Source organism: Lontra canadensis, unplaced genomic scaffold (genome assembly GCF_010015895.1).
Source record: "Lontra canadensis isolate GAN:19392208 unplaced genomic scaffold, GSC_riverotter_1.0 scaffold206, whole genome shotgun sequence".
NCBI classification, from domain to species: Eukaryota; Metazoa; Chordata; class Mammalia; order Carnivora; family Mustelidae; genus Lontra; species Lontra canadensis.
The window spans coordinates 882,161-905,485 of record NW_022631200.1 but is presented as its reverse complement, the minus strand read 5'-3'; the positions used below and the strand labels follow the sequence as shown (position 1 = coordinate 905,485).

Here is a 23,325-nt window from a genome sequence, read left to right as displayed (position 1 = left end):
TATATTGATTTTGTATCCAGCTCCTTGTTAAATTCCATCCTTAATTCTGATATTTTATCCAGAACTTTTTTGGATCTTCTAGGTACCTAATCATATCTGCAATTAATGGCAGTTTTGTTTCTTTCTTTTCAATTCTTTTTTTTTTTAAGATTTTTATTTATTTATTAGAGAGAGAGAGAGAGAGCCATGAGCAAGCACGGGAGCATGGGGTAGTGGTAGAGCGGGAGGGAGGAACAGATTCCCTACTGAGCAAGGAGCCTGATGCTGGGCTCAATCCCCCACCCCTGCCCCAGGATCATGACCTGAGTTCCTGTTGGTCGCTTAACTGACTGAGCCACCCGGCACCCCACCTTTCTTTTCAATTCTTTTTTTTTTTAAGATTTTGTTTATTTATTTGACAGATCACAAGTAGGCAGAGAGGCAGGCAGAGAGGGAGGGGGGAAGGCAGGCTGCCCGCTGAGCAGAGAGTCAGATATGTGGGGCTCGATCCCAGGACCCTGAGACAATGACCTGAGCTGAAGGCAGAGGCTTAACCCACTGAGCCACCCAGGCGCCCCTTTCTTTTCAATTCTTACACCTTTTTTTTTTTTCTTCTTCTTCTTGCCTCACTACCCAGGAGGCTATGTCTTCAGAACACCATTGAATGCAGTGGTAAGGGGACTCCCTGTCTTGTTTCCGATTTCAAGTAAAAAGCTTTCGGTGTTTCATCATGAACATGAATTTTCTCTAGATTTTTTTTATCATGGTAAAATACACATAATGTAAATGTTGCCCTTTTAACCAATTTTCAGTGTTCAATTCACCGGCGTGAAGTACACTCACAGTATTGTGCAACCATCACCACTGTCCGTCTCCAGAAGTTTCTCATCATCTCAAACAGAAACTTCTTACCCATTAACGAATACTTCCCACTTCCCCTCCCTCAGCCCTGGCAGCCACCATTCCACTTTCTGTCTCTATAAATCTGGCTCTTCCAGAAACCTCATGTTAGTGGAATCACACAATATATTTATGTGTGTGTCTGGCTTATCTCACTTCCAAAATGTTTTCAAGGCTCATTGGTGCTGTAGCCAGTGTCACAATTCCCTTTCTATGTTTTGTTTGTTCATTTGTCAATCTCAGATGTTTGGGTTCGTTCCCAAATGTTTGGCTAACTATGAATAATGCTGCAATAAACATTCACGTACAAGTTTTTCTTTCTTTCTCTCTTTTTTCTTTCTTTCTGTCCTTTTTTAAGACTTTAAGGATTTTAAGATTTAAGTTATTTATTTGAGAGACAGAAAGAGAGAGCAGGAGTGTGGGGTGAAGCAGAGGGAGAGGGAGAAGCAGGTTCCTCTCTGAGCTGGGAGCCCCATGCAGGACTGGATCCCCAGACCCTGGCCCCCTTGTTTAATATTTTTAAATAAACATTTTATTTATGTATTTGAAAGAGAGAGAGAGAGCGCACGAGAGAATGAGCGTGAGCAGGGGGAGGGGAAGAGGGAGAGGGGGAAGCAGGCTCCCCGCTGAGCAGAGAGCCTGATGTGGGACTTGATCCCAGGACCCTGGGATCATGACCTGAGCTGAAGGCAGAGGCTTTACTAACTGAGCCACTCAGGTGCCCAGGATGTTGGATTTTAATCCACTTGCCTATCAATTAACTATAGTGGCATAAAACAATAAGAATTTGTCATCTCACACCATTTCTGGGGGTCCAAAATTCAGGAGCAGCTTAGGTGCCTGGCTCTGGCTTGGGGCTGCTCTTCAGATTATAATCAAGATGTCGATGGGGGCACAGTCTGGAGACAGGAGAATCGTTTCCAGGTGGCTCCCTCACATGACACTCAAAACTCTTGGCAGGAAGCCTCAGTTCCTCCATGGCTGTTACCACAAACCTTTGGTTCCTTGCCACATGGCCTTCTCCATAAGGTGGCCTTGACCTCTCAGAATGGTGCTGAGTTCCCCCAGAGGAGTGGTCCCAGAGATAGCAAGGATGGAACCCATCATGTCCTCGGTGCGCTGGCCTTGGACATGCCATCATGTTTGCATTATCCTTCACATGGAACTGGCTCAGCTCTATCCGGAGGGTAAGGACGTGCACAGGGTTGTGAATTCTCCTAGGGGAGACGGTCCCTGGGGATCATCTCAGAGGCTGACCACCAAGGTGTGAATTCATTGCAGAAGTCTGAGCATGACGACGATGACACAGAGTTATGTCTGTACATATGCGTATGCATAGGTATAGGTGTGGCTACCAGTGTTTATAAACTAGCATACAGAATATAATACTTACATTTTATCCTATTATTATATACATTTGGTCATTACACAAGTCATACATGGAAACAGAGAGACAACTTCCCCCACAAGCACTTATTTTTTCCCAGCTTTATTGGGGTATGATTCACAAACAAAAATTGTAGAATCACAAACAAAAATTGTATATATTTAAAGTATACAGTAGGGGCGCCTGAATGGCTCAGTCGGTCAAGTGGCTGCCTTCGGCTCAGGTTATGATCCCAGGGGTCCTGAGATCAAGTCCCACATCAGGGTCCCTGCTCAGAGGGGAGCCAGCTTCTCCCTCTGCCTGCCTCCTCCCCTGCTTATGCTCTCTTCCTCTCTCTCCGACAAATAAATAAATAAATCTCAGAAAAAGAAATAAAGTATACAGTATAACTGCTTGATATATGTACACACTGTGACACGATCACCACAATCAACTGATTAGCACATCCCTCACCTCCCAGTTACCCTCTGCGTGTGTCTTATGATCTACCCTCTAAGCAAACTTTGAGTGTACAATACAGTATTGTTAACTCTAGTCATTTATTCATGTCACAACTCTAAGTTTGTACCCTTTGTCCAATCTCTCCCCTTCCCTCCCCAACCCCCGGTAACCACCTTCCCGCTCTCTGCTTCGAAGGACTCAACTCTTTAGATTCCACATGCATTTGAGATCCTACAGTATTTGTTTTTCTGTGTCTCTTATCACATTCAGCAGCGTGCCCTCCAGTTTCTTCCATAGAGCTGAAATGGCAGGATTCCCTCCTTCCTTACAGCGAAATAATAGTCCATCACACATACATACCCAACTTTTTTTTTTTTTTTTGGTCATCAATCCATTGCCAGATACTCAGGTGGTTTCCACGTCTTGGGCGTTGTGAATAATGCTGCAATAAACACGAAAATGCAGATATCTCTTTGCAGGAGTGATCATTCTCTTCGGCTAATATCCAGAAATGGAATTGTTGGATAACGTGGCATTTCTATTTCTAATTTTTTTTTCTATTTCTAATTTCTTAAGGAGCTACCATATTGTTTTCCATAGCAGCTGCACAAACTTACATTCCCATAATCAGACACAAAGTTTCCCCTTTCTCCACATCCTGGTCCCCAATCATGTAATTTATATATGCATATAAATAGATATCCCTTTCCCCTTGAAATATGGTCATCCTAAATTACAGTCTTATAACAAGTTTTAGGAGTTAGTAAGCTGTCCCTCCAGCGAGTGAACATGTGGTCGGAAAAAGGCACCTGCAAAGGTGTACTCTAAGGCATGCCTCTAAAGCATTCCAGAACATTCCAACCACTGGTCTGGGTGATTCTGATTTAGGAATTCTGGGATATGGCCCAACATTCTGCACTCCCACCAAGCACCCATGTGATCCTGCTTGAGGTTGTTGGGGCACAGACCACACTTGGGCAGCACTGTCCTAAAATAATTAATTATTAAATACCCAACAGGGCTTTCTGGCGCCTGAGACTTAGAATCTATATTTTCACTGTATTTCTCAGGTGATTCTTTCTTTCTCTCTCTCTTTCGGTAGTAAAATACACTTAACATCAAATTTACCCTTTTAGCCATTTTGAAGTGTACAGTTCAATGACTTTATGTACATGCATGATGTTCTGTGACATCACCATTCTCTAGTTCTGGAATCTTTTTTTTTTTTAAGATTTTATTTATTTATTTGACAGGCAGAGATCACAAGTAGGCAGAGAGGCAGGCAGAGAGAGGAAGGGAAGCAGGCTCCCCGCTGTGCAGAGAGCCCGATGCGGGGCTCGATCCCAGGACCCTGGGATCATGACCTGAGCCGAAGGCAGCGGCTTAACCCACTGAGCCACCCAGGCGCCCCTAGTTCTGGAATCTTTTCATCCAAAAAGGAAACACCATACCTATTATTAGCCCCTCCCCAGTCTCCTCTAATCCTCCCCCCACCCCACCCAGCCCTGGCAATCATGAATCTGCTTTCTGTGTCTATGGATTTACTTATTCTGGAAATTTCATAGAAATGGAATCATTCCCGGGTGACTGGGGGGGCTCAGTTGGTTAAGCGTCCAACTCTTGATTTCCGCTCAGGTCATGATCTCAGGGTCATGAGATCAAGCCCTGAGCAGGGCTTCATGTTCAGTGGGGAGTCGGCTGGAGGTTCTCTCCCTGTGCTCTGCACCCCCTCCCTGCACACACTCTCTCTAAAATAAATACATCTGTTTAAAAAGAAGAAAGAGGGGCGCCTGGGTGGCTCAGTAGGTTAAATGTCTGCCTTCGGCTCAGGTCATGATCCCAGAGTTCTCGGATCGAGCCCCATGTTCGGCTCTCTCCTCAGCAGGGAGCCTGCTTCTCCCTCTCCCTCTGCCTGCTGATATCCCTGCTTGTGTCTCAGTCTCTCTCTCTCTCTGCCAAATAAATACACAAAATCTTTAAAAAAATAAAAAAATAAAAAGAAGAAAGAAATGGAAACATTCCATATGCAAATTTTGGCATCTGGCTCCTTTTACCTGGCACGATCTCACAGTCCATCTGCCTTACGGCTTGTGTCCGAGCTTCACTCCTTCTCTGGGGTGCCTCTTCCTGTGCCATCTGAGGTTGAGAACCCACAGGATGCTAGGTGGGCACTGTAGCCCTGAGTCTGAGAGTAAACCTCTGGTGTCTGTTGGCCTGTTCAAGCCCCTCTGTAAGCCTCACTTTGCTCATCTACACAATGGGTGTCATAACAGCCCTTCCCTCTCACGGCTATTTGCAAAGTCACTGGCCCATGCTGAGAGCTCAGGAACTGCTAAGCATTGTTGTTATTCCGTCTGCTGGATTTGCTGTTGTGATCCGACAATCTTCTATTGTTGGACACAAAGGGTTTTTCTATTTTTCTGGGGTTTTTTTTAAAGATTTTATTTATTTGACAGAAAGAAAGAGATCACAAGTAGGCAGAGAGGCAGACAGAGAGAGGGGGAAGCAGGCTCCCCGCTGAGAAGAGAGCCCATGTGGGGCTCGATCTTGGGACCCTGAGATCATGACCTGAGCCGAAGGCAGAGGCTTAACCCACTGAGCCACTCAGGTGCCCTTTTATACAAATATCTTAACGCTTGTCAGTTATTTCCTTCGAATAAAACCCTGGAATTGGCAGGTCAAGTTTCCCCCCCCCCCCCAATATTTTACTTATTTATTTGAGAGAGAGAGAGAGAACAAGCCAGGGGAGGGGCAGAGAAGCAGACTCCCCACTGAGCAGGGAGCCCCAGGTGGAACTCTGGGATCATAAAAGGAGCCATCCAGGTGCCCAGCAGGTCAAATTTTTATTCATATTATGAAATCTTTTGACGGAGAGAAAAACAATAGATAGTGTTTATAGTGAACTCATGGTTTCCACCTCTGGGCTTACCAAAAAAAAAAAAAAAAAAAAGGTACAAATACCAATGTCACGTGTGGCTTCCTGATTTCATTCCTTCCCCTCCACCTGCAGGGGTCATGGATCGGGTCCCCCTCCTCCTTTTGTCGCCCGATGCATGTTTATACGCATTTAAAACACGCATCCACACACCACCCTTGTGTTGTGGGTTTTAAGACTTCGCGCTCCGCTACGCAGACTTCCGCAGCTAGCAACACGCTTTGGGGTTGTCCGGGTGGATATAGGGAGCGCGGCTCACTCACTTCCACTGCTGTATGGTGCTCCCCTGTATGAACGTGTCACGATCCATTTACCCATTCTTCGTGTGATGGACATTTAAGCCGTTTCCAGTTTTTTACCGCTACCAACACCGTTGGTAAGCTCCGTTAGGAGCTTATCCTTCTGCTCACATTTGCTGGTGCTGATCCAGGGCGGACACCCGCGGATGGAAGGGCTGCGCCTCTAAGATGAGGACACGCTGCTAGGACTTTGCCAGAGAGCTAAGCTTTCAGAGTCCTCTCTGCTTGCTGGCCGCTGCCGCCCTCTGGAGCTGTGACCATCCCTACTGGGGGGCGGGGGGGGTACCTCGGTTGGGGGGAGCGGTGTCAGAGCTGGGGTAGGGGGTCGTCCCGGCTGGGCAAGGAACAACATAAGCAGAAATCCGGGGAGGGAAGCTGCAAGCGCGGATAGAAGACACCCAGGAGGGTGTTAAGGAGAAACCCTCAGCGAGGGCGCGGGTGGTCCCTGTCCGGCGAGCGCGAGCCCGAGGGCCAGAGAGGGCGAGCCGCCTATCCGACGCCACAGAGTGACGCGGACAGAGTCCGCGCCCGCCTCGCGCTCATTCGGTCGGCTCCCAGTGGGGCCGCCCTCCCCGTGCCGGGCCCTGTTCCCGGCGCACCAGACACACGCGGCGCGCGAAACAAAGAGCGCCGGCCCCGAGCGCGCAGCTCGTTATTCCGGGCGCAGCGGCGGTGAACTGCCGATCATGTGCGCCTCCAGGGTGGGAGCAGATTGGGGATCCGGACGGCGGGAGGCGCCGCCCCGCGGAGCCCTCTCCAAAGGCCGCGCTTCCCAGGTTCCTCCCCCACCCGCTCGCCCGCAGAGCTCTCGGGGCGCTCGCGAAATCGCCCGGGGCACTCGCGGCGGCGAAGGCGGTGGAGCAGAGAGCGGGAGCGACGCGCCCTCGGGAGCCGGGCAGGGCTGTCAATAAACTCTGGTCGCCGCGGCAACGGCCCGCCGAGCCCCGGCGCCGTCGCGCTCCCACCCCTCGCGCCCGCCCCGGCTCTCTGCCCGCGGTCCGCGAAGGTTTCACCGGGGAAAGAGAATGGGCCGGTCGCGACTCCTGCGGTGACGGGCGGAGGCCTTAGCCTATGGAGGGACGAGCCGTTCCAGGGCCGGCCAATCACACGCGGGAAATGGAGACGACAGGGCCCGCCCCCTCCCCGCTTGGACCCGAATAACCTGACCCAAACCCGAGTTTAGCCTGGAGCCACGAAGCTCTCGGCCAATGAGGGCGTCGACTCAGGGCAGTGGGCGGGGCAAGTCTCCATGGCAGCGGTGGAAGGACAGCGACGGGAGCCATTAGCCGCCGTCGGCGGCGCTTGGCAGCGGCGCGGGCGGAGCGGGGTTTCGTAGGGGCAGGGACGAGAGGGCCGGCGGGGAGGGGACGAGCGAGACTCGGCCAATGGGAGCGGCGAGAGCGCCCAGCCTCTGAGGAGCGGCGACCGCTTCGACCAATGGGAGCTCCGGCTGGCGGTGGTGGGGCGGGCCCGGCGGCGCAGACGGGAGGCGCGGCGGCCGTGTCTGACGAGAGCTGGAGCAGGCAGTGGGAGGTGGTGGCGGCGGCGGCGCGGGTGCCTGAGGAGGAGGAGGCGGAGGAGGAGAAGCGGGTGAGGGGCGGCGCGGGGCCCGACCTCTGAGCCCCCTCTCGGCCCCCAGACCGCGCCGCCTTGGCTCCCGGTCGCCCCCAGCCCCGACCGTCCCCCGCCCCGCCCGGCCCCTCCTCGTGTCCAGGCGCTCACGTCTCCCGACCCTTCGGCGGGCCTCAGGCTGCTGCGGGAGCCCAGCCGCTTCCCTGTGCTTCCTCACCCAGGCCCCTCCCCGCACTCCCGGGCCTGAGCGGACCCCTCGGGTCGCCCTGCGACTCTCCACTCCCCTCCCTGGACCTCAGGCCCTTCCCCCGCACTCCCACTGCCCTCCAGGCCCCCGTCTGCTTCCCCACTGCTGCCGCGGACCTCAGCCCCCGCTCCTGGACCCTCAGTGCCTGCCCAGGTCCCTGCCTGGACCCTAGGCTTGCTCCTCCCTGACGGGCAGGGACTTGCGCCTTCTCCGCCTGTCCAAGCCCGGCTGTGGACCCCTAGGCCCCCCTCCACCTCCTCGGGACCTGCCCTCGACTCCAGGGCTCCACTCTGGCCTTCGCGAGGTCGTCCCTGACGCCCAGGCCTCCCCGGCGTGCTCCGGGTCCAGCAGGCACCCCCGGCCCTCTCCCGGCCCCAGCGCCCCTCTGTGCAGTCTGTGTATTTCGTCTTTACCCACATGCCTCTCTGCAGCTTCCGCTCGGTCCGGCGCCCTCTCTGAGCGCCCCCTCCTTCATCCCCAGCCTTCCTGTCTTTTCTAGAACCCCTTTCCCCCAGCTCTAGCTGCTGATCCCTCTTCGACTCCCCCTCCCCTGCGGTCCCCCATGGACTGTCCCTGAAGCACCGCGGTCTGGATGGTCTGGATGCCCAGCCGGCCCTCCGCCGCCGTCAGGGTTAGGGGTCTTGTTTTGTTTCCTTTTGCTAATTCCCTTCTTTCTCCCCTTTTGATAGACCTGTTCTGCCTCTCCATATCATTCCTTTTCTCTCCCCCCTTCCCTGCTTTGTCCTCTGAGCACCCCCCCCCCAGAATCCTTGGAGAGGGAGCAGGTGCTGGGATCCCTCCTCCGCTCTCCCTCCCCTCACCCCCCCTCCAGGCTGCCTGGGGCTTCACCCAGAGCCTCCTGATGATTCCCAGGGGCTGTTGGTTGGGGGGAGGACGGGGAAGCGGGAGGGAGGTGGAGGCTGAGGCCAACAAGCGTGGGGGTGGGTGGAGGAACAGTCCGTCCTGGAGGGTGGGAAGCCTTGGACTTCTCGGTGAGGGCTGGAAGTGGAGATGGGTTCCCCCGACTCCCACCTCCTGCCAGGCTAAGCCTTTAGGGTTATCCCTGACTGCCAGTTAATCAGCCTTCCCTGGGCCAGTAGGGACTGTGCGAGCGTGCGTGCGTGTGCGTGTGTGGCGGGGGGGTGCGAGGGGGCATGAGGGAATCTGCGTGTGAGTGTGTGGGTTGTGTGTGCCCAGGGGACTGTGTCTGTGCCCCAGAGTGTGAAGATACTCATGCGGTGACGGGCGTCCTTTCGGGGCTTCCCCGCTGTCGGAGTACTTGTTGCATCCCGTCCTCGCTGAGGGCCCTGCAAAGTCAGTCTTGCTTTACACCCTGATTTGTAGATGAGACTGGAGACCAAAAGGCTTGCCAAATTCCGTGCAGCTCAGAAGTGGGAGTCCCGGGGCGCTGCCCCTGCCCCTCCATTGCCCCCTCCACTCTGGGCCAGAGGCAGCATGGTCCGTGGGGCACCATGGGACCCGACAGAGTGACAGCCAGAGAGCTGTGTGAGAACGACGACCTTGCCACCAGCCTTGTCCTGGACCCCTACCTCGGCTTCCGTACCCATAAGATGAACGTCAGGTGAGGTGGCCTGGGACAGGGAGGACCCGGGGCCCAGCCGGGACCCCTTCCCTTCCTCCACACCCCGGCAGCCCCGAGTGGGGGTGGGGGCGGGGCCCGGGAAGGCCCGGAGGGAATAGGCCAAGGCCCTGGGACCCAGGCGTGCCCTCTCCCCCAGCCCCGTGCCCCCGCTGCGGCGACAGCACCACCTGCGCTCAGCGCTGGAGGCCTTCCTGAGGCAGCGGGACCTGGAGGCTGCGTACCGGGCCCTGACGCTGGGAGGCTGGATGGCCCACTACTTCCAGAGCCGGGGCCCTCGGCAGGAGGCTGCCCTCAAGACCCACGTGAGGGCGCCCTTCCCTTCCCCCACCCTCAGCCCACGTGTCCTCCCTGTCACCTCGGCCTGTCCTGGGTCCTCCACCCTGCCAGGCAGAGCTTCTGGAGCCCCAGGCTCCAGGCCCCTCCGCGAAGCCCCCCCCCCCCCGAGACTCCCTAACTTCCTAGCCATTGGGTCCATCTGAGACGAGGCTCAGAGAATCCTAGGAGAGGAGAGTTGGGGGCCCTCGGAGGTGGAGCACAACCTCTTCATTTGACAGATGAGGAAACTGAGACCCCCAAGAGGGGAATTGAGGCCCCCAAGACCACACAGTAAGTCAGTGGCAGAGCAGGCCTAGGACCCAGGAGAGAGAGGGCCGAGGACGACCCTGCCCCAGCTCCTTACCCCACCCACCCCGTCACCTCCCCCAGATCTATCGCTACCTCCGAGCCTTCCTGCCTGAAAGCGGCTTTACCATCCTGCCCTGTACACGCTACTCCATGGAGACAAATGGAGCCAAGATCGTGTCTACCAGAGCTTGGTAAGAGGCCGGAGCTCACACACCAGGGCCCTGGAGGCTGCTGGGAGAGGAGACCTCTGCCCAGTCCCACAGACCCTCTTTGACTACCGCAGCCCCAGTGGGAGATGAGTACCCCGTGGGACCCCAGGGTTCCAGGGACTGCTGGGGAAGTACCATTTGTGCCCAGGGGGGCAGGAGGCCAGGGCAGGAGAGGCCACTGCTGGGTAAGGGACAGGAGGGTGAGCAAGACGGACCCTGCCAGCCACGTACGGTGTAGCTAGGACGCAGGTGGTCACCGGGTACCCCCACAGGTCCTGACCACGGCTGCTCAGGTCTTCAGGAGCCATGAGGGAATTTTGAGTGTTCTTGGGAACCTGGCCTAAGCAGAGGCCCACCAGCGAGTCTGCTGAAGCATGGCGGGGGGTGGGGGTGGCGCTGGGTGACAGTTTGCGGGGTGTTACTAGTGCTCATGGGGAGTCCAGGTAGAAGAACCACTTGTGTGAGGCCCAAGGGCAGTTGGGGCTGGAGGACGAGCCCAGGGCGAGCAGACACAGGAGGGGTGCCTGTCTGGGTGTCATCCTGTGTCAGAGGATGCTGGATCCAGGAAGCACCCCAGGGAGGTGAGTGGATTGTCAAAAGCCGGGAGATGGACCACGGTGGCAGCAGCGGCCTGCAGGAGGCCCAGTGCCCCGGTCCCTGGAGGCCCCCATCCGCTGAGACACTGGGCTGGTCGGAGGCCCTGCTCACAGCCCCACGGCCTGGCCTCTTGGCAGGAAGAAGAACGAGAAGCTGGAACTGCTGGTGGGCTGCATCGCAGAGCTGCGGGAGGCGGACGAGGGGCTGCTGAGGGCTGGGGAGAACGACTTCAGCATCATGTACTCCACCCGGAAACGGAGTGCACAGCTGTGGCTGGGCCCTGCAGCCTTCATAAACCATGGTGGGGGTGGGGGCGGGGCGGGGTGGGGGTGGGGGAGGGGGAGAGGGATGGGGGACGACCCCGCTCTGCCCAGCCCTCCGCTCACCTGAGTTTCTTCTCTCCCCCGCCTCCCCTCGATGCTCTAGACTGCAAACCCAACTGTAAGGTGAGACTTGGGGACCCCCCAATGGAGGAGTGGGCATGGGGGAAATGAGGGGGCCCCGGGGAGCAACATGTGACTAGCCAGAAAGTGGCCGGAGCCCCCCACCCGGGCCACAACTCTGTTTGTGCCTGCAGTTATCGGAGGGGGGAGGGGGCCAGGGGCCATGGCCAGAGTCATGGCTGCGCCCCTTGGAGGGAGGAGCGTGGTGATGGGGACACAGGAAGTGCCCCTGCACCTGGAGACCCCCGGCCTGGCCCCGTGCGGAGCAGGGAGGCTGCCCAGAAGTCCCGCCAGAGCCGGGCGCTGAAGGAGGACTAGGATTTTCCTCGGTGTTGGAGGAAAACTGAGGCGTGTCAGGGCATCCCAGACGGATACACCTCAGTGGAGGGCCAGGAGGTAGGCCCGGCACAGTGACTCTGGCCTTGTGTGCCACAGAGGGGCTCAAGTCATCACCGTGGACACTCCGGCTGGGTGAAGGATGGGGCTGGGTTTTGAGATGGCCTGGCGGTCCGTGAGCCACAGGCTTGGCAGGCAGGAGAGGGACTAGAGGCTGGTGTGTGACCTAGTATGTAACTGAGTGAGAGGTTGACTCCAGCTGGAGTCCGGTGGAATAGAGAGGACAAGGACAGAAGACCCTGCTGTGCACGGAGGCTCCGGCCAGTTGGCAGGGGATCAGGAGGGTGGGTGGGTGGTGAGAGCCACCCCCAAGCACGTGTGGGGCTAGACTGCAGGGACGGAGGGGAGTCCCACTCCTCCCAGACGGGGAGCAGGGGCCAGGAGCAGGGGGCAGAGGCAGGAGGCAGGGGCAGGAGGTGGGAGTGGGGTCAGGGACAGGAGGCAGGAGGGGGCCGGGCGGGCAGCTCTCGCAGACTGTGGCTGCAAAGCAGACGGGCACTGGGAAGGGACACGGCCAAGATTGGCAGAGGTTGGACCTGGCCGCTGGGGTGCAGGTTGGCGGGGAGCGAGTTGTGGGTCTAGGGGGGTCTGGGGGTGGAGGAGGAGTGCAGGAAAGAGCAGACACTGTGCATTGCCAGGGGCCAGTTGGATCATCATCCCGCAGGGAGGGTGGGGGCCAGCAAATGGGCGGGAGGTCAGGGAGTGTGTGCAGAGGGCAGGCCCTGGAGGGATGCCCCCACCAGAGGACTCTGGGCTCCCAACCCCTGCCACTCCCCATCCCTGCCCCAGTCCCAGCCCTGGGAGTGTGCTTGGCTAGGAGGGGTGGAGGCCAGCAGCCGCCAGGACCCGCGCTGAGAAGCCCGGGCCCCCAGTTCGTGCCCGCAGATGGGAACGCGGCCTGCGTGAAAGTGCTCCGGGACATCGAGCCAGGGGACGAGGTCACCTGCTTCTACGGGGAGGGCTTCTTTGGGGAGAAGAACGAGCACTGTGAATGCTACACGTGTGAGAGGTGAGGTGCCCAGGAGGGGTCTTGGGGAGGAGGGCGACGACCCGGATGTGCTTCCTCAGGGCCTGCTTCCTTCCTTCTCCCTCCCGCCACCCCCAGGAAAGGCGAAGGAGCCTTCCGCCTGCGGCCCAGGGAGCTCCTGCCCCCACGGCCCCTGGACAAGTATGAGCTCCGGGAGACCAAGCGGAGGCTGCAGCAGGGCCTGGACGGCGGTGGTCGCCTGCTGGGCCCCAGGGCCTGTGCTCACCTCTCCGCGCTGCGCCGGGACCCGTTCTGTGGTGAGCGCCCCCCCAGTCCCGCCCTTGTCTGTCCTGCCACCTCCGGCTCCCCTGCCCACCTACCTGTGCTGCCAGCTCCTGACCTCCGTCCCCCCCATGCCCCCCTTGTCCTGCCACCTCCTGCCCTTACCCTTGGTGGCGGGGGGGGGGCACTTGCCAGAGCCCAGCTCATGCTCCATTCTCTCTCCCGCACCCCCCTCCCCGGGCCTCCACAGCAGCCTGCCAGCCCTGCTGCCCTCTGCCCTGCGGTGCTCGCCCGGAAGCCTCGCCCCTCTGGCTCCAGTGGCTGCCGCAGCCCCCACTCCGAGTGCGACCCCGCAGGCGCCGACGCCCTCAGCGGCGGCGGGCCCCAGCGCCCCCCGTTCTCCGCGCTGCCCGCGTCTCCCTGCACCAGTGGGGCGGCTGTGGCCCCCGCTGCTGCCTGCGTGCAGAGGCCCTGGTGGCCCTGGGCCCAGCCCCCCGTGCCCACTGGGCCCCTCAGCAGGACTGGCACTGGGCCCGGCGCTACGGGCTGCCTTACGTGGTGCGTGTGGACCTGAGCCGGGTGGCTCGGGCCCCACCTGCCACCCCTGCCCTGGCCAGGACCCCAGGCCCTGCCCCCATCCCCAAGCAGGCCCTCGCCTTTGCCCCCTTCTCCCCACCCAAGCGCCTGAGGCTGGTGGTCAGCCATGGCTCCATTGACCTGGACATCAACAGTGACGGGCCGTGACAGGCTGGACAGGGAGGCCTCAGGCCAGGAGAGGAAGGAGTCTCTCCTCGCCCCCCTCCTCCCGAGCCCCAAGTTCTTGGGGACTCACTGACCTCTAGAAGGAGCCATTGGCTGGCCCTAGGCCCCAGCACAGTTCTGCCCTGGGCTGGGCTGGTTTGGGGACACCCGGGGGTGTGACCCCTGACCCTTTGTGACTGCTGTCCCCTGAGCCACCCCCACCCCAGCAGGGTACCGTGGCCACTGCTGCCCTCCTACCCCAACTCCAGCCTCAGGACTGTGGGAGCTGCTCCCTTCCCCACCCACCTCCTTCCTGCCCAGGGAGCAAAGCCATAAGGGGTAGGGGCCGCCCCGTGGCATCTCCCCAGAAGCCCAGGCCTCAGGAGGCAACAGAGCTGACCCAGGGTGGCACTGCCTAGAGACAGCATGACAGAGGGGGGAGGAGTGGACTTGCTCCTGGCTCCGCGACTGTCTGAGGCAAGGGGCTGTCTGGGACACGTCCTCACCAGCTGGGGGGGGGTCTCAGGGAGGCCGGATGCGACCTCATCTTTCTCATGGTGCTATCCCTGGTGCTACTGGGGTGTGGGGGGGGTCCCTCCCCTCCCCCACACCAGAATGGGGTATGTTGGGGGATTGGAAGCACTTGAACTTTTTATTTTATTAAAACCTTGTTATAAGCAGCGCCCTTTGTAGCTTTTCATTTTGATTGACATTTTGAGGGGATGTTGTCAGCCTGCTGAGACCCTCAGCCCTGCTTGGGAGACCGGGCCGGGGGGAAGTGGCCAGGGCTCCGGGGGCCTCTGAGTTCGGAAGGGTTGAAGGGTCCACAGGCTGTCGCTGGGGATGGCAGGGAACAGAGGCAAGAGTCACATCTCGGTTCTGAAGAGGGCCCCACGTGAGAGAGGACGCGTGCCATCGTTCAGACGAGGTGACGGTCCAGCAAGCAGAGGGACTCGCTACGTGCCCTCCACCCCCGGCACAGGGGGCCCGGCCACCCCTCTGAAGTCCGCTGCGCCCGCACCCTCGTCCGTGTGCTGTCGGCCCAGCTCTGGGGGATCAGGGCAGTGGGCCTGCTCAAGCTGCTCGGGACCCAGCTCAGTGGGGACTCTGCCGCCCCCTCATTCTCCCCTCCACCCCAGGCGGTGCTCAAGAAATGCAAGAAATGAGGACAGCTCACTAGACCAGTGACCTCGGGTGCGGGCCTGAGGCCTTCTCCTGCGGGAGCATCAGATGGGGCTGGGGGCTGAGCGGCAGGAGGTGCGGGACCCGGCGGAGCTGTAACCTTTTTCCAGCTCCTTCCATCTGCAGAGGGCACCCCCCTTCCTTTCAGGAGACAGTGAGAGAGCCCGTCTCTCCTCCCTGTGGCTCCTAGTGGCCCTGGTCATTTCCTCCCTCCTGTTAACAACGAGGGAGAAGAGAACGCAGAGGGATGGCGTCTGTAAAGAAAGGGGCCTCCGCCGGGACTGGCGAGCAGGTGCCCTCACCGAGGCTTCTGGACAGGGCTCAGAGCCGGGAGCCGCCTCCCAGACAGCCACGGGAACCTCTGGAAATTCTGCTTTAAATGTAGCAAGTGCATGTGTGCCTGTGGGTTCTTCTCAGGGAAGAGGGTTTGAAGCCTTCCTCTGATTCTCAAGAGTGTCTCGAACCCCAAAAGCAGAGATCAGAGGCGGAGCGTCGGGGTCTCCATCTTGAGCCAGCTAATGTCTGTTGTAGGCTGAGGGGCACCAGTTGTGACAAAGGTGTTTCCTGACCTTTCCCAATGGCTCCCTGGGGCCAAGGCCACCCCTGCTGAGAGTCAGGGAAGACCTCCAGGGCAGGAACTGTGGCCCCTTTCACAGATGGCCTGCGGCATCACCTTGCTGGCAGTTTCCGCCCTGACCAGCCCCGCCCCCATAAGGGCCCCCAGCCCAGCGCCACTGGAAAACGTTGAGGCCAGGAAAGTGTCAGGCCCTGGAGGGCTTGGCATCAGGAGCTCCCCCTGGTGGCTCAGGCCCCAGGGGACGGGGGAGTAAGGGCCGCAGGCCTTGGGGCCCGGAGCCCCATCTGATCCAGGCAGCCTGAGGGAGGACAAAGGGAAGACCGGGCGGTGAAGGGAAGAAGGCGCTGTGAGAAACGGAGTAACTGCGGCTCCCAGGACGCGGGCTGCGCTCTGCTCTCTCCTCTCCCCAGCTCACGGTCCTTCTCTCTGGTGGCTGGGAGGGCAGCAGAGCCAGGTGCCCCCCAGGCCAGCTCCCCAACCCTGGGCCCACGTGTCCCCTCGGGGGTGCTCTCCTACCCTGCCAACGCCGAGTGCTGGCCAGATGGCTGCAGCAGCTCCAGGCCCCTGTTGTGGGCCGGCCGGCCTGGAGCCGCTTGGCCAAGGAGGGATCCGGGCTTCCCGCCGCTGCCACCGTCCGGTGTGGCGTGGGGCACCAGCACTGAAGCGCCGCACTAATTCTGAGTTCCTCGAATCGCCCACACAGACCAAGCCTCCTGCACACGCACCCCGAGAACACCGCGCTGTGTAACCCCTAACAGCGGCATCCTCCCATCACCGCATTGGGGTGAAAGACCGTGGTGCAGAGGGTTTAGGGAGTCTGTCTGGGGCCGCAGGGCCCGTAGCTGGGACTTGAACAGTTCTCCAAGCTCCTCGGGCTCTGACAAAGGCAGACACCAGAGAGCGAGACTGGAGCTGCACCACAGGGCTTCCATGGCGGGGGGAGGGAGAGGGAGAGCGGGTGCCTTGAGGTTGGAGGTTCAGGGAGCAAAGGATGAAGGCCGCTGAGCCCCTTGGTGATTCTGAGCCTCCAGAGGCACCTGAGCCTGTCTGCAGAGATGGAGGAAGGAGCTGGCTGAGGTCTGCAGAGATGGCAGGAGGAGAGATGGACTGAGGGCGAGCGGTAAGAGGGAAGGAGGTGGCGAGGGCCGGAGTGCAGCTGGGAGGGCAGAACTAGTGAGAGGCCTCAGTTTCCTCCAGCCGTGGAGGCTGCTGCAGGTCCCTGAGGCTGACATCAGGTGCTTCCCAGGAGCTGGTAGAGGAGCAGCAGAACAGGTGTTCAGAGTTTGGGGCCTGGGAGTTTGCAATGATGTTGGTGTAGATCCTGCCTTGGGCTCTGGCATCCACAGGACCGTGGAGGCAGAGTGTAAAGAATGTTCCAGAATGGGGCTTCTGGGTGGATCAGTCAAGTGTCTGCCTGGGGCTCAGGTCACAATCCTGGAATCTGCTTCTCCTTCTGACCCTCCCCCCTCTCTCATGCTTTCTATCTCAAATAAATAAATAAAATCTTTTTTTTTTTGTTTTTAAAGAATCTTCCAGAAGAGGAGCACGTGGGTGGCTCAGTCAGTTAAGGGTCTAAGTCTTGATTTTGGCTCAGGTCATGATCTCAGGGTGGTGAGATCGAGCCCCATGTGGGGCTCTGAACTAGCAGGGAGTCTGCTCTCTCTCCCTTGCCACCCCCGCCCCCCGCTCACACAAGCACGTGTGCCTTCTCTCTCTCTCTCTCCAAAATAAATAAAATTTTTAAAATGTTCCAGAAGTGGTCGAGGAATGATGGTGGGGAGGATCCTGGGCCAAAGATGGAAAGGAGGAGGAAGGCTAGGAGTGGCTTCTGGGCAGCCAGCAAAGCACTCTAGGCACTGGTACCCTGGGAGAGGTCAAGGGGCTGGCTGGGGCTGCGTGGGTGTCAGGCCCTGTGGTCAGAGGCTACCTGGGTGACCTCACTGAGTGTCAGACACCCATCAGCCCCATTCGGTGACTCAGAGCGGCCTTGCCTGTGTCCCTTGATCCAGCAGCACAGCCACTAGAGCAGGACAGCCCTTCCTGTAGCTCTCAGCACACCCTACACCCTCCTGTGCCCTCCTGCTTCTCAGGCTGTGGTTGGAGCAAGGGAGTCCTGGGGCAAGGTATCTGGGTGCGGACATCCCAGCAGATGAGACGCCGGGGGGTGTGCGTCGGATGGGGTGATGAGGGCAGTGTAGAGGGTATGCGAGGGTGGGAGAAGTCGTCAAGGGGGATGGGAGGAATGAGGAGCAGGATTGAGCCAGTCCTCCGCCGAGTCCACTCAGCCCCTCCCATCAATCCACCTCTCCTGGTAACAGGACTGTGCACCGTCTGGGTTTACAGCTGGGGAAACTGAGGTGCACACAAGGCAAGAGGCTTGTTCAGGCGTTATGATTAGTAATAGCCACCTTTGAACCCCAGGATTGAACAGGCCTCTTGAGACCACTTCAGGCAGAGTGTGGGTCCAGGCTGTTCAAGGAAGCGTACAGCTTCAGGGAGGAACAGTGGGATTCAGTCCTCCCCCTGCCCAGGACTCAGGCCAGGCTAGAATCCCAGGGCTCTGTGCTTGTGAAGGGTGACTCCTCAGCCTTGGCGGGCGGGAGGGGGGATGGGGGGGACAGCAGGGGGGCGGGTGGTTAGACAGGTGACATTTCAAGGGGCATTTGGAATCAGTGCTGCCACCTCCAAGGCCAGCTGAAGGCAGATCCAGTGCCTGGATGGGGCAGGAGCAAAGTATTATCCAGACAGGAGCCTGGAGCATCCTGCAGAAGCATCCTGGAGAAGCTGACGTGACAGCTGTCTCTGGAGAACGTCGGAGGAGACTGCTCTGGCCTGGGAGCAGTGCTGAAAGGACGGGCCGGGCCTGCGGAAGACTGCTGGGAGGGGCTCCAGCGTGAGGACGGGGTGTACCTGGGGGGAAATGGGAGTCAGACGGGGGCGGGGGAGTGACGGAGAGTGGTGAATAGCTGGGAAAGGGTCTAGAGACGGAGAGGGACAGTTGGGGTCAGCGCTGGGGGACACACAGTCAACTCCCCAGAACTTGGGAATGTAAGTCCCAAAGGAGTCTGGGGAGGTAAGAGGGGAGGAGGATCCTGAGGGAGGAGATGGAGGGCGGGCCACGTGTGGGGGTGGACAGTCAGGAGCACCCTGGGGGGCAAGCGCGGTCATCCACAGAAGCCGGGGCGGGGGCTGCTGGCTGCTGGAGGTACTGGAGCGGGCGCGGGAGGGGCTGGGCTGCATCCCACTCTGGAGACCCCACGATCCTCCTTCCACCCCTGCCCCCTCTCCCATCAGCACCAGTAGTGCTAGCTGCAGGGCCCTGACGCAGGAAGGACTTCTCCAGCCCCCACACCACATATTAAGAAGAAATATCAGCAGCAACAGAGCTTTATTGGTGGTTTAGAGACTGGGGAGTGTACAGCCGGGGCCGGGGCTCCGGGAGACGCCAGGACGCGGGGTCAGTGCGCTGATCGTTCGGAGGAGCGGCACTCAGGCCGTCAGATTTTGCCGGCGAAGGTCCCGTCCTGGATCTGCTCGGTCCAGCGCCGCACCTGGGAAGGGGCGGGCGGGGGTGGGGGGAGGAGGCCGAGGGCGCCGGCTCAGCTCCACGGACCCCGGCACCCGCGGCCGGCCGCCGGCGCGCCCCCGGCCTGCTCACCCAGCTCATGGGGCACAGCGAGTGGAACACGCGGAAGTAATACTCGCAGGGCTGCGTGCTCTTCCCGCGGCGGTTCATTCTCTTGACACAGCGGTGGTAGTCTGCAGGGTGGGGCCGGGCGGGCGGGCGCGGTGGCTCTGCGGCCCCGCCCCGGCTCTCCCGGCCTGGCCCCGCCCCTCTCCCCGCCCCCAACAATGGCCCCACCCCCTCCGTGGCCTCGCCCTCCACGACTCAATCCCGCCCCTCCACTCCAGGCCCCGGCCCGGCCAGGCGCTCGCGCTGTATCTCTGTATCTTTGTATCTCTCTCTGTCTCTCTACCCCTCTCTCTCTGTATCTCTCTCTCTTTCTTTCCCTCCCTCCCTCCCTGCCTCGCCCCTACCTCGCCCGACCCAGCCCCCCCCCCCCCCCGGAAGGCCCCCCCCCCGCCCCCAGCCCTTCCTTGCCCGGCTCCTGGACTTGGTCCCGTCCCCTCCAGGCCGCGCCCCTCCACGACCAGACCCCGGCCCACCATGGTTGGCCCACCCGCTCCAGACCAAGCCCCGCCCCTCCAGGGCTCGGTCTTCGCCCCTCCATACCAGGCCCCGCCCACTCCCGACCAGGCCCCGCCCCACCATGGTCGGTCCACCCCCTCCAGACCAGGCCCCGCCCCTCCAGGACTCGGTCCTCGCCGCTCCACACCAGGCCCCGCCCCTGCGGACGGTGGTCCCCTCCCCTTCCATCCCAACGGTCTCCGCCGCCAAGTCGGGTCCCCGACCCTCTCCCCATCTTCAGGTGGGGCGCGCCCCTTCCTGCCTCCCCTCTCTTACCCCCTGCCCCTAACCTGGCCCGCAAGGTCTCACCCAGGAAGTTCTGGTAGCAGTTTCGGGTCTGGTTCTGGTTGGGGAAGCGCGGGTCGAAGGGCGGTGTCGACCATTTCCCCTTGGGGGGCTTCTGGGAATCGACATCCAACATCCACGGAGGCGGCAGCTCCTGCGTGGGAAGGGGGCTCCGTGGCGCTCGGGAGCGCCCCTCGTTCCGACCCACACCCCGCTGCTGGCCCCCACCCGAAGGCCAGCCCCTGAGCCCACCCGCCCTGCCCTCACCAGAGTGATGTCAGCGTTTCACTGGGTCAGCTGTGGTGTGGGACCGTCCAGGGGTACCCGTCGCTTCTGAGTCTCCTGGGTCCAGCTCACGAGAAACCCGACCCCCAGCAGGATTGGCTGGGACCCCTGGACCCCAGCCAATGGGAGCCGCTGCGCTGCAGGGAATGTTCTAGGACGTGGGGCGGGGTCTGCGCGGACCTCCCTTCAGCCTCCTGTCCCCAGCCCCACCAAGCTCTTGAGGGTCCCCCGCGCACACCCAGGCACCCAGGCACGACTTTTGCTGAGTCTGACTCAGGCTTTTAATCTCTGCGAAGCTGGGCCACCCCCGGGCTCTCCCCCGTCCCGCTCCCCGCCCCCCCAATATATAAAGGTATAGATAGCTCTGGTCTCTGCCGGAGAGAGAGCATACTCCCGCCCGGCCTTTTCAGCACCCTGCTTCTTACGGTAAAAGTGCACAGCACCCTGGGGGCCTGTGGGGAAGAGGAAAGAGCCAGGGTAGGGTCGGAGCTCCCGGACTCCAGTGCCAGGACTTGGGCGGGTCTGCGGGGTCTCGGGCTACCTGGCCAGGCTGGGCTCCTTTGGACACTTTGGCAACTGAGATCGAGTCCCCGGAATCCCGCTATTGAGGGCTCTCGGTACTGAGCATGCTGGAGAGAGAGAGAAAGCCAAAGGAGGCTTTGGGGGCCACAGTTTACTGAGTGCTCAGTAAACCCGTCCCAAACGGAGCCTGAGATGGAACGGGGTACCCACTGCGTCTTCCTGGCCCCGACGGACCTCGCAGGTTCCTCTCCCTCCTGCCTAGTCGCTACCAAGCCCAGCTGTGCACCCTTCACCCCACATCCAACTGCACTCTGGTAGCTCTCCTCTCAAGAATTGCTCTTGCGCCCGCTTCCTACCCCCAGCTGCCTCTCCACATCCCTCCTCCCCTTGCAGAAAGCTGGTCTACTCCTCCCCTCGGAATGCCCTCTTTGCCAACGCACAGAGGTAGGTACATAGGGATACAGTGGGGAAATACCCATCACATAAAATTTACCATTGCAATCATTTTAAAGTGTACAGTTCAGCGGCGTTCGTTGCATTTGCCACGTGGTGGGACCACAACCTCTGAGCTCCAGAACGTTTCATCAGCCCACAGGGAGACCCTGATCCCCATGCGCCATATTTCCCCATCCCAGCTCCTGGCAACCACCAGTCGGCTGGGATTTGTCTGCCCCACAATTGTCAAAGGGCATCATCCGCGACGGGGACCCTTGCATCTGGCTCCTTTCAGCCAGCATCACGTTTTCAAGGACCCTGGCAGGTGACCTCCTGCTCTCTGTGCCTCCTCAGGCCTGCCCCATTCAGCTCGTTACCACCATGTAACAAATAATCGAATCCTTGCTGATAAATCCTCAGTCCCACCTCCCCCCACCTAGATGCGGCATTAGACACAACTGCTCTTTTCCCATGGTGGCCCGGATGCCTGTGTCTCACCATTCTGCACACCACTACTGTGGTCTCCCCTCTTCCCAACACTTTCTTTGTTTACACTCGCTGGCCAGAGACCTCCCCTAGTCTCCTAGCTTGCAGTAGCCATCCCCGAGCTGTTGATTTCCCAAGTCACCCGTGACTCACGCATCCGGCTACCTAACCCACATCTTCACCAGACATCTTGGAATTCAGATGTCCGAAATGGAACTCCTGATGCTCTACCTGCCGCCCATTTCATTCACAGCTTCTCTGACTGCTGCCAACGGCCACAGCATTTCCCCAGGGTCCCAGACCCCAACCCTTACACTTTCCCTTCATACCACATGGACACAATCTGTTGGCTCAGCCATCAGAGCATCTCTAGAACCCTGTCTCCTCTCAACACCTCCAACACCTCCCCTCATGTCCAGATCCACATCTCATGCCTGGATCACTGCGACTGCCTCTTGCCGACTCTCCCAGCTTCCATCCTTGCCCGCTTACCTTCTCGATGCTTGGGCCAGAGAGAGCCCTTTCTAACACACATGAATCCCAACTATTTAGCTCAATCCACCTGCCCCCAGCTCACTCATCAGCATCAAAGTCTAAGTTCTTAAACCGCCTGGCAAGGTCTCCTGTGATCTCCACCAGTTCCCTGACTCTTCTGATGGCATTCTTCTCTCCGGGGCCCCCTGGAACTCACTCTTGGTCAACATATTGCACACTCATAACTTCCCCAGATGTGTGCACGGAACCCTCCCTCTTCTCCTCCAAGTCTTTAACAAGTGACATCAGCTCCCCGAGGCCCTCCCGGATCCACCAGTCCCATTCTGGAGGCTGCCTACCTTCACACCTAGTCTGCCCTCCTGTACTATCTCCCCATGGAGCTATCAGCTTATATCATACAATATAATTGCCTTAGTTTTTATTGTCAGGATTCCTAACTTCATCACTACTGATAGTTTGTGTGGATCATTCTTCGCTGGGGGTGAGGTTGGAGGAAGAGCCTGTGCATTGCGGGAGGTTAAACAGCATCTCTGGGCTCTACACACAAGATGGCAAGGGCATATACTCCCCAAATTGTCAGTGCTAGATTCCCAGTGCTTAGAACAATGCCTAGCAGAAAGTCAACACTCACTAAATACCAAGTCCATGAATAAAAGTGAGAAAAGAGGGCGTGATCCTCCACCTGGCAGAGAACGGGGTTCACGGAATGTATCAGTCATCACCCCAAGTACCTGGCTGGAGGGCTGAAGACATCCTGTTCCTCTTCCTTCTCCCCGCTGGCAGCCAGGTCCGTCCCGCTCTCAACTTCCAAGGGCGAGGGTGAGACACCCGCTGAGGACAGCCCCGTCGTGGTCACAGGGCTGAGGTCTGACGTCTCCTTGGGCTCGCGAGGCTCTTGAGATATGCTGCTGAGCGGTGGGGACCCCCCAGCTCCCACTTCGGACACGGGGGTCAGTGAGGTTGGCGACCGGGTTGTATCCTCCCCCTCTGACGCAGGCAGAGGGGTGGGAGACAGGGAGACATTGTCCATCTTCTGGCTGCTGGAGACACTGCCCATCTCCTGCTCGGGGAGGTAGGGCACCTCAGAAGGCCCCGTGGTGTCCTGGAACAGCTCCTCCACATTTGCTTCCTCCTCTGTCCACTGATGCCTGCTCCTCTCTGCCCACCGATGTATTTTCCCCTTCACCCAGGAGCCCACCAGGGACTGCTCCCTAACTGCCACTGGTTTCCTCTCTGGCGAGGGCACC

At 59.3% G+C, this 23,325-nt stretch overlaps 3 protein-coding genes across 6 annotated transcripts in view; 1 reads left to right on the top strand and 2 right to left on the bottom strand.

Annotated features, from left to right (window-relative positions):
• The first annotated feature begins 7,389 nt into the window (after positions 1–7,389).
• KMT5C (lysine methyltransferase 5C) lies at positions 7,390–14,304 on the top strand. 3 transcript variants are annotated; one of them, XM_032848641.1, is made up of 9 exons: positions 7,390–7,531; positions 9,105–9,342; positions 9,500–9,665; positions 10,069–10,178; positions 10,931–11,094; positions 11,220–11,239; positions 12,505–12,641; positions 12,738–12,916; positions 13,135–14,304. In XM_032848641.1, the coding sequence occupies exons 2-9, from the start codon at positions 9,233–9,235 to the stop codon at positions 13,623–13,625; spliced, it is 1,377 nt and encodes a 458-aa protein (XP_032704532.1). In that variant the 5' UTR covers positions 7,390–7,531; positions 9,105–9,232; the 3' UTR covers positions 13,626–14,304. The 3 variants fall into 3 exon arrangements, with proteins under 3 accessions (XP_032704532.1, XP_032704530.1, XP_032704531.1); XM_032848639.1 differs by having other exon boundaries at positions 7,392–7,531; positions 13,132–14,304; XM_032848640.1 differs by lacking the exon at positions 7,390–7,531 and adding an exon at positions 7,645–8,391 and having other exon boundaries at positions 13,132–14,304.
• Positions 14,305–18,752: 4,448 nt separating this feature from the next.
• Positions 18,753–20,226, bottom strand: LOC116861842 (cytochrome c oxidase subunit 6B2). 2 transcript variants are annotated; one of them, XM_032848715.1, is made up of 4 exons: positions 20,123–20,226; positions 19,880–20,009; positions 19,040–19,140; positions 18,753–18,932 (listed from the first exon to the last, which is right to left on the bottom strand). In XM_032848715.1, the coding sequence occupies exons 2-4, from the start codon at positions 19,989–19,991 to the stop codon at positions 18,879–18,881; spliced, it is 267 nt and encodes an 88-aa protein (XP_032704606.1). In that variant the 5' UTR covers positions 19,992–20,009; positions 20,123–20,226; the 3' UTR covers positions 18,753–18,878. The 2 variants fall into 2 exon arrangements, with proteins under 2 accessions (XP_032704606.1, XP_032704605.1); XM_032848714.1 differs by having other exon boundaries at positions 19,880–20,200.
• A 338-nt stretch (positions 20,227–20,564) lies between these two features.
• The window catches only part of FAM71E2 (family with sequence similarity 71 member E2), a 6,686-nt gene continuing 3,925 nt past the window's right edge, over positions 20,565–23,325 (bottom strand). Inside the window, exons 10-12 of the mRNA XM_032848721.1 lie at positions 22,810–23,138; positions 20,682–20,769; positions 20,565–20,592 (exon numbers count right to left, since the gene is read on the bottom strand). Coding sequence (XP_032704612.1) covers positions 22,879–23,138 — 260 coding nt within the window. The 3' untranslated portion in view covers positions 20,565–20,592; positions 20,682–20,769; positions 22,810–22,878. The remainder of the gene's footprint in view (positions 20,593–20,681; positions 20,770–22,809; positions 23,139–23,325) is intronic.